Source organism: Sinocyclocheilus anshuiensis, unplaced genomic scaffold (genome assembly GCF_001515605.1).
Source record: "Sinocyclocheilus anshuiensis isolate Anshui unplaced genomic scaffold, SAMN03320099.WGS_v1.1 scaffold708, whole genome shotgun sequence".
Lineage (NCBI taxonomy): Eukaryota > Metazoa > Chordata > Actinopteri > Cypriniformes > Cyprinidae > Sinocyclocheilus > Sinocyclocheilus anshuiensis.
In genome coordinates this window covers 2,114,600-2,129,965 of record NW_015555881.1, presented here as the reverse complement: position 1 = coordinate 2,129,965, position 15,366 = coordinate 2,114,600, and the positions used below count along the sequence as shown (strand labels likewise).

The 15,366-nt window shown below is 36.4% G+C and overlaps 2 protein-coding genes across 3 annotated transcripts in view; one reads left to right on the top strand and one right to left on the bottom strand.

Moving 5' to 3' along the window:
- Positions 1-2,034, top strand: part of LOC107675706 (heterogeneous nuclear ribonucleoprotein A/B-like) — a 7,588-nt gene extending 5,554 nt beyond the window's left edge. Inside the window, exons 8-11 of the mRNA XM_016470119.1 lie at positions 401-494; positions 582-740; positions 825-908; positions 1,706-2,034. Coding sequence (XP_016325605.1) covers positions 401-494; positions 582-740; positions 825-895 — 324 coding nt within the window. The 3' untranslated portion in view covers positions 896-908; positions 1,706-2,034. The remainder of the gene's footprint in view (positions 1-400; positions 495-581; positions 741-824; positions 909-1,705) is intronic.
- Positions 2,035-6,408: 4,374 nt separating this feature from the next.
- The window catches only part of LOC107675801 (zinc finger and BTB domain-containing protein 7C-like), a 28,041-nt gene continuing 19,083 nt past the window's right edge, over positions 6,409-15,366 (bottom strand). For both annotated transcript variants that reach the window (XM_016470268.1, XM_016470267.1), the window contains 2 exons: positions 11,089-12,418; positions 6,409-8,468 (listed from right to left, as the gene is read on the bottom strand). In XM_016470268.1, coding sequence (XP_016325754.1) covers positions 7,904-8,468; positions 11,089-12,404 — 1,881 coding nt within the window. In that variant the 5' untranslated portion in view covers positions 12,405-12,418 and the 3' untranslated portion in view covers positions 6,409-7,903. The remainder of the gene's footprint in view (positions 8,469-11,088; positions 12,419-15,366) is intronic.

Sequence of the window (15,366 nt, the reverse complement as noted above, 5' to 3'; positions counted from 1 at the left end):
GTTTTTCCTTTTTTTTTTTTTTTTTTTTTTTTTTTTTTTTTTTTTTTTTTCCTGAATTGCAAGATATGAATGTAGAATTGTAAAGGAAAAATCATAATTGTGAGCGAGATGCATTTAACTATCAATTATTTTGTAATTTATTTTGTTAAACCCAATTGCAAGGAGGAAAAAAAAAAGAGCCAAATTGTGAAATTAATTCGGTTTACTAATTTTAACTATATTTCTTTGTCATAATTGACCCCACCCCCACCCCACTTTGTAGTTACCATAATATATAATTTTCTTATGTATGATTTTTTTTTTTTATATTTATTTATTCTGGGGTAGAAATTGTGCATGGTTGCTTTTTTTTACCTTTTAAAGTTTGGCTTTTGTATCTGTTTTGTGTCTCTGATTTCAGTGTGAGATCAAAATCGCCCAGCCCAAGGAAATCTACCAGCAGCAGCAGTACGGTACCCGCGGAGGCTTCGGAGGTCGCGGCAGGGGTCGTGGGGGTAAGCGGCGTGCTTTAGTTGCTAAAGTATGCACATTATTGTGAACCCCAGTCTCAGTCCTTGAACTAATGGTGTGTGTTTCCTCAGGCCCAGGCCAGAACTGGAACCAGGGCTATAACAGCTACTGGAACCAAGGCTACGGGAACCAAGGCTACGGCGGCCCGCAGGGCTATGGTGGTTATGGTGGCTATGGCAACTATGACTATTCCTCTGGCTATTATGGATATGGTGGTGGTTATGACTACAGTAAGTCGGCATCTTCCAAACGCTCTCATGATCATCCTGGTTTCGCTTCCATGTTCACTCGTTCACATGTTTTGTTTTCTCCAGACCAGGGCAGTACGAGCTATGGGAAAACACCAAGACGTGGAGGCCACCAGAGCAACTACAAGCCATACTAATCATGCAGAACAGGTAGTGTATGAATTTATCAATGGATAAATGTTTGTTTCCTTCTTGCTTAGTTGGGGTTTAAAAGCAGTTATTTGGAAATATTGATTTGAGTGCACTGACATGACATGACATCGCATGAGAACAGAACTTGAATTGAGCTTAATGACACTTCTTTAGAGCTGCTTTCTGCAGATCTTAGCCTTTTTTTTTTTTGAGGTTTCACAAATTAAAGCCTTAAAAGGTACAGCGGGAAGTCTTGAATTCATGCCAAAAATGAATATCTTCATCTGTATTTGTTTTCCAATACAGATATCTAAACGACCTTAAATTAAGATGCATTTACTTGAGGTGCGAATTGAAGATCTGAAGTCTTGTTTCCTGGGATAAAATTTATTTTTAGTTTATGCTTTAAACAAGAACGTATGTCAATGGGGAATAAACTTGTTTTCACTTGAATTTAGTTAATTTTTTATTTAAAAAAATGTTTTAATCATTAAAAACTGATTAAATTAAGTTCATAAAACAAGACTCATGTAATTTTGCTTAAAGTAAATCTTGTTTTAAGAATCTTTGAACATTTGCAATCTGAACGTTAAAAAAAAAAGACACTATAATAATGGAGCTTTATTGGAAGTTGTATGAATCAAGTTTTTCATAATAGAATTTTGCAACATCGACACTCCAAATGAACTGGATTGAATAAACATTGAACTGACTTGAGCTGAATATTGGCGTTGTTGTCTGTTGTTCACTGAAATGTTGCTTTCTTGACATTTTTTCCAACCTGCCCCTGACCACGTCTCTCTGTATCCCATCAGGACTGAAGTATTCCCAAAAACCAGGAGTCTGACCGTGACCACGACAGCAGTTCACACACACACGCGGGCTCTTTCCTTTTACCGGACGAGATCATGACCCATTTGTACAGAACCGATTAATAGGGGAAGCAATGTCACACTTCCACACTTTCATTTTAATTTTATTTTCCTTTTGTCCACATTTCCAGAGATGGAAGTGTTATTTTTACTGTACTTTTTGGTACCTTTTTTGAATAATGTATTGTATGGTTGTATTTTACATGTCTACTGGATTTGCCACATGAGGTTCAGGAGCTGCCAGAGCTTTTGAAATAAAACAATTTTGAGTACATTTTTCTCAATGTTTCCAGATGCTTGTTCTGCTTCCTGTTGTGTAGCGTAGGAGAGCCGTTTAAAACTCCAGAGTCCCGTGAATGTCAGCGTTTTGGGTAATGCATCTAACAGTGACCGGAAATTTCCACTTTTGTTAGCTTTGATTTTTAAACTCTGTTTTTGTTTTTTTTGACTTGCTTTCTCAGTTATAATGCTTAAGTTGAATCTTTGTCAATTAGGATATTTGCTGGCTACCAGCATTGTTACTCATTGAAATCTCAATCCTATAGTGTTTTTGGTAGAAATAAATGATTTGTAAGTTTTTGGAAGTGTTCTTGTTTACTGGCTAACATTAATGTTAATTTGTCAATCTTAATGGTTTAAATGGTGACTTTTGCTGTGACTATTATTTTTAAGTTGAGTTTTAATGGTTTTGCCAAAACGGCTTCGTTTCAAAACCCTGATAACTTTGAATTAACAACTACTTGCATTGTCTGAAGGTCTTAATATTTTACAATTGTGGACTAAAACAATATCCACCTTATTTTTCCTAAATCAAATACAAGCTATTTTCTGTGAATGTGCGACTTTGATTTGTTAGCCGCTCTAAGGGGAGTTACATGCAAAATACAGTGCAACTTGATTTGATTATGATTTACAATTGTATAACATACCACTTTGCAGACTTTATGAACTGCTACAGGGTTTCTGCAGGTATGAAAAATGTCATAATATGCCTTTCCACAATTTAAGGCTTGAAAAAGTCTTAAATCAGAACAAAGTTTTTAATTCATAAAGTCACGGCATTAAATGTTGCATGTACTGCACCAAACCGACGACAAAAAAAACTTATTTAGTGTGTCTTGTTTCTCAGTTCAAATATCTAAACCTTTTTAAATCCAAATGTTTGCTTGAGATGGAAAGTGAATAAATTTGAAATTTAATAACCTGATGTGAAGTGTGGCAAAGTATGGTTTCACATACTCCGAATTTGTGCTCTGCATTTATTTAGAGAATTTATTCCTTGCATATTCTTAATTTGGTCTTAAATTTACCTTAAAAAAACCTGCAGAAACCATGTAAAGTAACTTGAATGTATAAATCACATTCAAATGTAAAAATGGTGGTGCCTTAAAAATAAGGTGGATGATGCAACTAAGTCTTAAGCAAATGTTTTAAGGTTTTAATTATTTCTATCCATGTTTTGGATAGTTTCTCAAAGTCTGAGGTTATATTTGGGATTGCGTTCTTCCATACTAGCCTTACTGTTGCTGTGTTATATACTATATTTACATTTTCTATGTGCTTAGGATGTGTGAATAGAGTTTACTTCATTTGCCAAGTGTGCATTAGGTAACAAAGCACATGCACGGTGTTGTACTGTAGCTTACAGTGCAATTCACTTTTGACCATTTCCAGTGGAATGGATGAGGCAGAAATAATGGGCGGATTCCACTGAAAAGTCAGCATCACTATGCCCTACACACTGAAGTGTAAAACACTTTTGAGTCATTTGAAGGGTGCTGGGCTTTTTTGTGTTTTTCTGGCCGCCGCTGGACTTTGACCCCTCTAAATCCAGCCAACTAACCAGACTAGCTAAGAGAACCTTACCATCAAGTCTTGTGTTAATATAGCATATCACTGTTTGTAATGTGTGAAGTGTTATAATGAAATATGGGTAACACTTTACAATTATGTTCCATTAGTTAATGTATTAACTAACTTGTACAAACAATGAACAATACATTAATTACAGTAGGCCTATTTATTAATCTTTGTTAATGTTAATGAAAATAGAGTTCATTGTTAGTTCATGTTGATTCACAGTGCATTAACTAATGTTAACAAGCACAACTTTTGATTGTAATAATGCATTAGTGATTGTAACATTAAGATTAATAAATGCTGTAGAAGTATTGTTCATACTTAGTTCATGTTAGCTAAGGTATTTAACTAATGAACCTTATCGTAAAGTGTTACCGAAAAATGTTTTTCTAGCAGGCAGTATATAGTATGGTAGCCCGTTTCCGCCACTGAATAAAAAAAAATAAAAAAAGATTATTGCAACTTTTTATCTCACAAATCTGACTTTTTTCTCATAATTGCGTGATACAAGCGCGCAATTGCAAGTTAAAAAGTCATATTGTGAAATAGTAACTCGCAATTCTGAGAAATAAAGTCAGAATTGCGTGATATAAACTCGTAGTTGCGAGACATTAAGTCGCAATTGCAAGTTATAAAATCAGAATTGCGAGATAAAAGCTCGCAATTCTGTGGAAAAAAGTCAGAATTATGCGTTTATATCTCGCAGTTCTGACTTTATTTCTCAGAATTTTCGACTTGTCTCGCAATTGCGAGTTTATATCACGGAATTCTGACTTTATTTCTCAGAATTGTGAGTTTATATCTCACAGTTATGACTTTTTAACTCGCAATTGCGAGTTTATATCACGCAATAATGAGGAAAAAGTCAGAATTGCGAGATAAAAAGTGCAATTACCTTTTTTTATTTTTTATTCATTGGCGGAAACGGGCTACCATAATATAGTGTACACTATGCAGTATTGAGTACGTAGTAAGAGTTTTCTATTTTGTACACTTTCTGAATCGTTTGAGCAAATCGATTCATTTGAGTTATCGCCTAATAGGCTTATAGTTCACAGACGTCTACATTTTACGTGGTATTTATACACATGTTTTGTTAAAGAAACATTTAAATACTGCTGTTTATGACTATGTTTTCGGTTAAGTCAAATGTTGTACACCACGAACATCACAGTTTTGCTCCTAAACAAAGCTCGTACAGGTGAAATGTGAATCAGTTCGCTCGAATCATTTAAAGAACCGGTTCAAAATGATGAATCAATTTGGAATTGGATTCACTTGAGTTGTGCGAAAAGTAAACACGCGGTAAACGCGGTTAAGTTGCTAGTCAAGAAATAGAAATATGGATTACAAAATTAGCAGAAAGTTTATGGATGGAGGCCAAAGCAAGTTTAGGATATGCATGACTCAATTTTCGATATTAACGCACTAGCAGGTGAGGTCAAATGTTGCACAGATGATGGAAACATACAGTTCAGAATCGCAGAACTCTTGTTCAACACACTGTCAGAATGAAATAATTGCAATATTTATGAAAGAGTCTATTAACTAGCATGGGACTGATTTATTCACGGTTGTTTACCTGCAACAAGCTGTTTACAGGTAAAACTTTTTTTTTAATTTGAGAAGTGAGAAATGTGGTATTATATTTTCCTTAAGTACATAATTTAAATTGTGTATTTTTTTATACCTTCAAGAACAGCGTGGGAGAAACTGTTTAAAGTTTACACTTTATCATTTTTGTCATGTGTATTTTATCTTGATTTCCAGTAGAGGGCGCTAAATAGCAATAAAATGTGAGTGCATATAAAATATTGCATGAATATTGTATTTAAGTGAACTTTAATTTGTTTTAATTTTAGGGCTGTGTATTTGATGTAATTGTTAATGCCCCATTTTTTTATTTTTAACTTTTTAACTTTGAGCACTGACGCAAATTAAAACTAGTTGTGTTGACTTAATCTAATGCAAAATAGTAATCCTACATTAAATCTTTTGAATTGTTCAAGACATTCAGCGGATTTGCAATTTAAAATAAGTTTGTTCTCAAACAACACATCATTCTGAAAATATAAATGATCTTTAATGGTTTCATTTGATGTCGGTTAAAAATGCAATATGCATCATTTTAGTCATTAAAAGTAATTGTCAGAAAGTCAACTTGCTGCTCAAAAAGATTAATATAACGGAGTTAAATTAATCTAATAGCAATCCTACTTTAAAAATTCTTCATAATTCAAAACAACATTTGCATGTTTTTGGGAAACTGGCTTCTACTAAAGCACAGTTATAGCGTGTGGGTTTAGATTACTCACAGAGATGGGTAATTGTGCCAGAGAGGGCTGTCTGTTGGATCCTCACCGCCTTGTGTCATAACAAACTACCACATGCTATGATTTCAGAGTAATTTTAGGTTGAGGTAAGTTAGCCGTTAAAGATCTGCTCCATCATCCAGAAAGCTGGACGTTTAGGAGCTAGATCAAATCTGCCTTCGCTGTACCCTCGAGTATGACATTCAAAGTTAAAGCATACTCTAAAGAGAGCTTTAATGCACTTGACCTCATAAAAGCCTGATCAGATGACCCATAAAACCCAGATGACCCATGAAAGACATGAGCCATAAAAGACAGGTTTCTTGAAAAAAGCTTTTTTATTTTTATTCCAGTTCTTTGATTCCGGGATTAATCTAATATACAAATACCACACACATTTATAAAAATGACTTTCACTGAAATTGTTCTTGTGTAAAAGAGGAGTAAAGTGCATATCTCAGACACGTTCTGTGATTTTTTTTTTTTTTGTATGTTTTGAAATCTTTAAGAAATATCAACATATCGTAACCAATATTAAAACCTCATCAAACAAATAGTGCAAGTTCCCACCAGTCGCCACAGAAGGGCTTCATATATATATATATATATACACACACATCTTTAAGCACCTTCATTGTACATGGCCATTAAAACATCTTTGCATTTTGCACACCAAGATAAAAACATTTTAAATGTCTTGTGTGAAGTGCAGAAACTTAACTTTCCAGATGATCTGAATTCTCATTCTCAGAAGTTAAAAATCTTGTTTTTTTATTAGTTAAATGCTTTTTTTAATTTCCGTATTCTTTTGAATTCAGAGGGTTTGATGTCAAATATCGTACACGGACTGCATTGACACATTCTCTCTTGAAAAACAGATAAACCAGAACACAAATGGGTTAGTGTCTTTATAAAACATCTTAGTAAAATATAGCCAAGGCTTATTTAAATATGCATAAATAGCATGAAAATATGTTTCGTTTCAGTTTAAACGATGCTGAATTACTTTAGGGGTTCAGATGAGGAACAGTATCAAAGTTGTGGACGTTTTTCCCCGCTTTATTTTGCTGTACATGTCAAGCGCCTCCAAGACACTTCATATGTGAAAAAGACTGCTTTGCAAACAGATTGGATATCAAGTTTGTTCTTTAACAACACTTCTTTGGATGTTTTACAATGTTCAGTATAGAAACACTTACAAAAATGAACAATTCCACCGTAGAACCTGAAAGCCATCCATACAAATTATTATTTTAAACAGCATCCGATTTAATCAAGGGTCAATTTGAAATGCACAATATAAATAATTTAAATCTTGAAAAAATAATTTGCATGATTTCTCTTTTGTTTAATTGCATGATTAACTGCAGAATAGTTTGATTATGTGTAACACGTCATAGTTTGGCTCTTTTGTTGTTGTTAAAAAATTATTTCTAATCCTGAGAGTTTTTCTGATTCATTTTGTCTTTGTGGTTTCTGTGCTAATTCTAAAAAACTTTAACCGCTTTTGTGTTTTGCATAGTGGATTACAATGTTTGTTATTTTCCTGTGTTTAGGATTTAGCTTCACTGAAAACTGTTCAATTACAAAACCTGTCAGATAATACAATGCAAACATCAAAGCTTCTAGCTTATTCAGCAGGACTTTTTTTTTCTTTCTGCATACCTGATTGTCAAATTTTTGCATTCAATTTTCACATACTCCATTGCATTGGACAGTCTATGAGCGCATCACCCTTGTTAGCAAACGCTGAAGCATCAAAAACAGCTTTAACAAATGCACATCCAAGATATTAACAAATCTAGTCATTTAAAAAGTATTTAAAATCCCTGTCATCCAATTTGGAAGCTGACTTATGAAACAAACAAACTAAAATGTCATTCTCATTTAATATTACAGAGTCTGAACCCGGTTCGCAGAGACTTTGTGGCGTCCGAAGCGAGCAGCTGTTTCGAGGAATTAACAAAAGTCACTTTGCGGCCTCAGGAATGGGCGGAGCTCGTCTCACGGCCCAGGGGTCAGAGGTCGCGGAATAGAAGGCCGGGTGTGGCAGAACATCCTCCGTCGCCATGGCGAAAGCAAACACACCCCGCTTCCTGTTCACATCCTCTGAGATGAGCTTCCTGTCCGTCTCCCGGCTGTCACCGTTGACATCCTCCAGCGTTTTTCCTCCTGTAGGCTGCTGTTTCGCCAGCAAGGGGGTGCCACCGGCGGCAGGAATCCGCATGGTCCTGTCCGCTTGGAGGGTGTTGGGATCTGGAGTGAAGAGGAAGTTGGTGGACCTCCACGCGGAGGGTTTTCGGCCCCGTCGCGGGCGCGAGACGCGGCAGCTCTGCCGCTTGATGTGCCGGTGAAGGTGGTCGGAGCGTGTGAAGCTCTTGTAGCAGTGCTCGCATTGGTACGGCCGCACGCCGGTGTGGATGCGCAAGTGGTTCTTCAGGTCGTAGTTGTGAACGAACTTAGAGTTGCAGTGCAGGCAGATGTACGGCCTCTCGCCCGTGTGCTTGCGCATGTGAATCTTTAGTTTGTCTTGCCTGAAAAAGAGAAAAACAGCGATTAAAGGAACAGTTCACCCAAAAATGAAAATATCTGCAGTGAATGGGTGCCGTCAGAATGAAAGTCCAAACAGCTGATAAAAACAATCCACGAGTAATCCACACCACTCCAGTCCATCAGTTAACAATTAAATCAATTCAAATCTGTGTGTTTGTAAGAAACAAATCCATCATTAAGATGTTTTTAACTTCAAACCATTGCTTCTGGCTAAAATGTGCATTCATAAACCATAACAACTCCAGTGGAAAAAGTCCATCTCATGTTATCCTCTCTCATCAAAATCCTCCGACTGTTTTGGCTTGTTAAACGGTGCTTGATCGATGCATATTTCTCTCCTTATTCAGACCAGATGACTTTTTTTCACCGGAGGAAGCGCTATTATGGATTATGGACTCGAATATTAGCCAGAAGCAACGGTCTGAAGTTAAAAACGTCTTGATGATGGATTTGTTTCTTATAAACACGCAGCTTTTCACTTCTCAAGACATTAATTGATGGACTGGAGTGGTGTGGATTATTGTGATGTTTTTATCAGCTGTTTGGACGCTCATTCTGACGGCACCCATTCACTGCAGAGGATCCACAGAGGATTCCATCCATTGAGGAGCGAGTGATGCAATGCTACATTTCTCCAAATCTGATGAAGAAACAAACTAATCTACATCTTGGATGGCCTGATTGTGATTCAATTTTAACTATAATTTTTGAGTGAGCTATTCTTTTAAGTTTGTGTTTTGAGGTTATTTTGCGTACCTGTAAGAATCACTGCAAAACCTCAAGATGCACCATGCATGCAGAAAAACACACAAACAGGTGTATGCCTTCGTACTTGAAAAGCTGACAGCTGCAAGTTGCTCAACAGTAGCAGCGACAGAAAAAACCCCCCAAAAAACACGAAAACCGGATTTAGTGTTCCTGTTATGTGGTATCCAGATGAGTTATCCAGAAGCTCAAAAACCTTCGTTTGATCTATTTCTCAGTCTAGATCTCACTCATCGAAATTTCATTCCTCTACAGAGCGTTTGAGCCCAAAAGTGAAATGTAGGTCTTATATTAACATCACTATGCTTTGGCTTTTATTACAGTGTGGAAACCTCATGCGGCTCCGACCACAGTGATGCATAAAGTGTTTCACAGCAGGTTTGTCCTTATGATGCTGCTCTAGTTTTCATGTGCCATTTCATTGTTGCAATACTGAAGCTTAGTTCTTCTGCTTCAAAGAGGCTATTTATTCTAGTAGACAGTCAGTGTAATTTGTTTGAAGGGAAAAGTTTGCTGGGTTACATGATGACAGCAAGTCAGAATTCTTTCTCGTAAATCTGTCATTGTAAAACATTGGTTGACTTCTTCAGTATGTCTGTTCTTTATAAGGACTGTTAATTTTAAAGTGTTATTCTTGTACTCTATCTGTTTGAATTGATGTTAAAAACAGTCCTGAAATGTTAAAGGGATAGTTCGCCCAAAAATTAACATTCTGATATGGTTTTGGACCCCATTGACTTTAATTTTATGGACAAAAACAGTATCTACAGATAAAGGAAAGTCATAACGCTTTGGAATGACATGAGGTTGAGTAAATTATGACAATATTAAATTTTTTTTTAATGCAGATCCAGATTGTGGTACTTCATGATCCTATTGTCTCCTTTTCATCCCATCATTCCCATCAACTATCACTTAAAATAAAAGTTCAGTGTTTTTATTTAATAATAATTTAATAAAATTAAATTAGAAATAATGCAAATAAAAATGTTAAATAATAAAAATACTGAAATGAAATGCTAAACAATAATTTGAACGATAATTAAAAAAAATAGTTTTAATAATTAGAAGTTTATAGATGGATTCAAAATATAGCCACCATCATTCCCATCAACTATCACTCTAATTAAAAGTGGCAAAAGATAAATAGGAATTTAATAATAAATGTAATAAAATATAAGAAATTGAAAACTAAAACTATAAATAATAAAAAAAATAGATTAAATTGTAAATAACAAAATGAAATGGTAAATAATAATTTTAAAAAATTAGAAGTGTATAGAAAAATACAAAATATAGCCACCATCATTCCCATCAACTATCACTATAATTAAAAATGGCAAAAAATAAATAGGAATTTAATAATAATTTTAATACAAATGTAAGAAAATAAAAAATAAAATTGTAAAAATAAAATATTAAATTGTAAATAATAAAATAAAATGGTAAATAATAATTTTTATACTTAGAAGTGTATAGAAAAATATACAATATGCCCTCCATCATTCCCATTAACTATCGCTATAAATAAAAGTGGCAAAATTTTAATAGTTATTTAATAATCATTTAAATGAAATTTATTATTTTTTATAATAATTTAATAATTTTTGTAATAGTAATTTAATTATTCTTTTAAATTAATATGCTAAAAACAAAATAAAATAAACATTAGATTTAATAATAATGTTTTTTTTAATACAAAGTACTTCTATACTAATGTTGGAAAATATACTTGACTAGTATGACTTCTTTATCGTCTCTCATTTGTGCTCTTTAACTAGGATTGAGGGCTCAAGTTTGTGGTACTCGCTTTAGTGTCACCTTAACCCGACTCACCTGGTGAAGCGGACCTCGCAGATGGTGCACATGTAGGGCTTCTCTCCGGTGTGTGTTCGCATGTGTCGTGGCAGCTTTCCCGCTCCTTGAATCACCTTGTTGCAGATCGGACACTGCTGTGACGCCTTGGGCTTCATCTTCCTCTCCTCCTCCAGCTGCCACGGAGGAAACAGCGTCCCGAGATGGGAGGCGGAAAGAATACTCAGGTAGGACCGCAGGTCCGCTCCCTCTTTGATCGGGCCGAGGGCGGGGTCGGAAGTCATTCCCAACCCTGGACTCATGAAGTCTTTGAGGAAGTCTCTGTGGAGGATAGGATTTGAAGGCTCATCCTTCAGCTCTTCTTTGATGATTTCTTTCTTGACCGCAAGGTCCAAAGGGCCGTTTTCCAGTGAAGCATTGGGAAAAGGGTGGGAAGGATGTCGCGGCTCCAGAATCTGAGGGTAGCCTGGGAATTCTGCCGCCCATATGGGAGGATAGGCGAGAAGGGGCGAGAATCCGGCGCCTCTTTCCAGGCCTGGCACTTTCGGATAGAGTCCCCCTTGAAGTAAGGACTCTATTGAGAAGTCTTTCAGCGCCCGGCCCTCCAATCCCTCCGGCCCTCTGGGTTTCTGGGCTTCTGGAGTGTCCGATTGGCGTCTTTGGGTTTTCTGGCCATCCCGGTCTGGGTTCGGTGCCCCTTGTTGGGAGCTGCATGGTGGGCTGTCCGTCCTCCCGTTCTCCCAAACTTTTGGTTCCTCTTGGTTTTCAGCCCCTTGAGCGGATTTCTCGCTATTGTTGTCCTCAAATTCTCCATCTTTGGAGTCGACCTCCTCCTCCATTTCCTCCTCGTCCTCTTCATCCTCGTCTTCCTCGTCATACCCCTCAAACTCCTCTCCTTCCGGATGTCCGTCTCCTCCTCCTCGTTCTCCACCTCCTCCCGTGTCCATGATTTCCAGACACACATTTATAATGCAGGGAATTTCCAGGAGTCTGGCGGCGCTCAGGATCTCCTTGACGTTGGATGCTGTCACCGTCAGCGTCGATGTGTACGCGAATTCCAGAATGGCCGTCAGCGATTCTGGCGCCACGAAGTCCAGCTCGTAGATGGCGTGCTGGCTGGAGTCCTGGCTGGAGCCGGTGGCCACCGTGAAGAGCTTTTTGAAGTACTGGCTGCAGGCGGCCAGGACGGAGCGATGGGTGCGGTGCTCCTGGTCCCGGACCACTAGGATGACGTCGCAAAGCAGCCCGTCCCGCCGCTGCTCATTAAGACTGCACAGGACGTCATTGCTGTGGTTCGGGAAGGGGATTCCGATCAGGTCCTCGTCTGTGTGCGCCATCCTCTCCGAGGAGTCTGTGTACAGGTAAAAAAGTGAAATTGGTCAGAGCTGTCATGCATTAAAATAAGGCTGTGCGCTAAAGAGATATTTATCAAAAACATGGATGAAGTCACTTTGGATAAAAGCGTCTGCTAAATGCTAAAGCGTCTGTTAAATGAATAAATGTAATTGTAAATGAAAAAAATAATTCCACAATATTAGGAATAAACTTTTGAGTATTTTAAGTAAAATATTTAGCTTACATCTAGACGATCATCTAGCTCTTCACTACAAACAGAAATATGTTGCTGTTGTATTGTAAAATGTATACTGAAAAAACAAAGAAACCGCAAGTGACACATTCAATTAAATGTGAAATTTTGAAGTAGAAAGACATTTAATAATAATTATTATATAATAATAATAATTTATAAAATTTATATTCTTGTAAAACATACTCCAGTTATATTTGTATAATTTACAACTTTGAAAAATCATTTTTTACAGTATACTTCTCCAATTATTATTATTATTATTAATATTATTAATATTATTTTTATTTAGGAAATATCATGCAACCAAGATATTTTTTTTCATTCATGATTTAAAGGTTCTGTTCTTCTGCGCTTTAACAACAGCAACAAACAAATTCTAAGTTTTTTGTAAATTAATTATATTTTCATTTGATTGCATATTAAAGGATTGGTTAAATTCATTTAATTAGACACCATTTTTGATGATAAATTTGTATTAAAGCATAAAACGCAGAATCCAGAAAAAAGAAAACGGAAAACACAGAATATGGGAAAAATAAAAACGATTTCATTCTATGAAGTTTAATTGTATTTTAATTTGACTGCATGTTAAAAGATTCAATTAATTTAATTAGACACTGTTTTGATGATAAATTCGCATTAAATCATAAAACACAAAATCCAGAAAGAATAAAATAGAAAACTCAAAATAGAGGATTGATTTCACTCTGTGAAGTTTACTTATAAGCAAACAAATTATGTATTCATTCATTTCAATGTCTAACAGACATGTGAAAAGCAGTTCCTTCCCCATTAATGGTATAAAATGAATATCAGGATAAATATTAATAGCAAATGAAATGGAAAAAAGAGCCATATTACAATAAATGGATTTAAAGTGAGATTTGAGCTAAAGATGCTTGTTTCTGCAAAAGCGCATTACTTTGTGAACTTGTGTGTTTGCACTTTGCGGTTAAAGAAGAGGTGTGACACAATCAGATAATTAATTAGCTCCCATAGAGCGTCTGAGGAGCAAATCTCTGTTTCTGGTTCTCTCTGATTGCGATCAAACAACAACTCCACTGGCTTCTGCCTTTCACACCATTTACAATGATAGCAGAGGCTATTTTAGTGAGAAAAGCTGACACTTATCTTTGTTACGTTCGGAAAAAAAGACGACACAGGAAGGCAAAAGGGGTCAGGCTCTAGTTTCTGCTTTCCACGGGAAAAAAGTGTCAGGGCATGAGTAAACGTAACACACCGCCCCCAGATTTACTCACGTTTCATGAGAGGCCGATGCTGTTTAATTGCAGTTACTTTAATTGACATGCATGAAATGCAAAATGTTGAATCCTTTTTTCCCCCCTTATAATTTACTCAAGTCTAGTTTAGAAGTGCACTTCTACAGAACAAAAAGAATAAAGAATTCGAAAAGCTGTATTTTCCAGATCTCCGTTCAGATGCTCTTAAACTACAGGCCTACATGAATGGAGCCTGAATTGTACCTGCGGATTCCCTGAAATGTTTACAGTGACTTTTTAAGAGGCGTTTTGGCAGCATTGTCCTTCATTCATGGCTATGAATAGAGTTTAATCTCAGTGTGTCTCGTCCCCGTGGTCACTGCAGGCATGTGGATGGATGCTTTCATACGTCCCGCCACCACTGGAGCTGTCGACTGGCGTTCAATGGTCCAAAAACGGCCTGTCCGCCAAAGTAAATGAGCTACTGTTGTTTTCGGGTTTTATTTCTTGTACATTGTTTCTCTTTATTCTCTATAATATTGAGCTCAGCACTTACCAATCAACATTTTAATGTCCCTTCCACTGTTGCTAGGTGACGGTTGCAATTATTACAGTAAGAACATATAGACCACTAACAAGGAACGTATCTTTTAAATTAAGATCATTGTTCATCAAACAAAGTGAAAAACTATAGACATATAAAACTATAGAGAGAGAAAATTAAAAACTACTAAAAGTGTAGTTAAATACAGAAGTTTAACTAAAATTAAAATGATAACAGAAAATGTTATTGTATATAAATGTTAATAATAACTGTAATACTGTCTCAATAATACCAAACATTGATATGCGTGACATTTTATTCTTTTTTGATTGTGTGTAAATAACACAAACACTTTAATTGCAAACTTTCTGTGGGGAAAAAGAAAAGAGAAAGAGAGGAAGTGGGAAGGATGAGATCTCATGTCCCCAGAAGTTCCCTGACAGGTTGGGCAAAACTCAAAAAATAAATAAATAAATTGGTGCCCCACCCTGGAAAATCCAGCCAAGTTAAATAGGCGTTCGGAGCTAAAAACAACACTAGGGAGGGAGTGAAAAAGAAGGAAGAGAGACACAGTGAGGTCTCCCACCCACCCTGGGAGCGCATGCGTTTCTCCGGCCGGCCCCCACAGCTCCTCACTCAATCCCATAATTACAGTGTGTGTTTGAGGGTCGACGGGCCCATCCGCACTCGCTGAACACTGAATAACTCCTCCAAACCTTGACAGTTTACTCCCTCCATATGACGCAGTCTACATGCAGACACACCACAGACTTCTGCTGCCTATAAAGCTAATTATTAAAACTACAGATTGATCTACCTGTAAATCTATAAGAAATCCTTTTGCGTTTTTCATGTCAGATTTTTTTTTGTATAACTGTACCTGCAGCTTTTCTTTGATTTCTGTTGTTTTTATATTGACAGTACCCTTAACACACTGCAAAAAA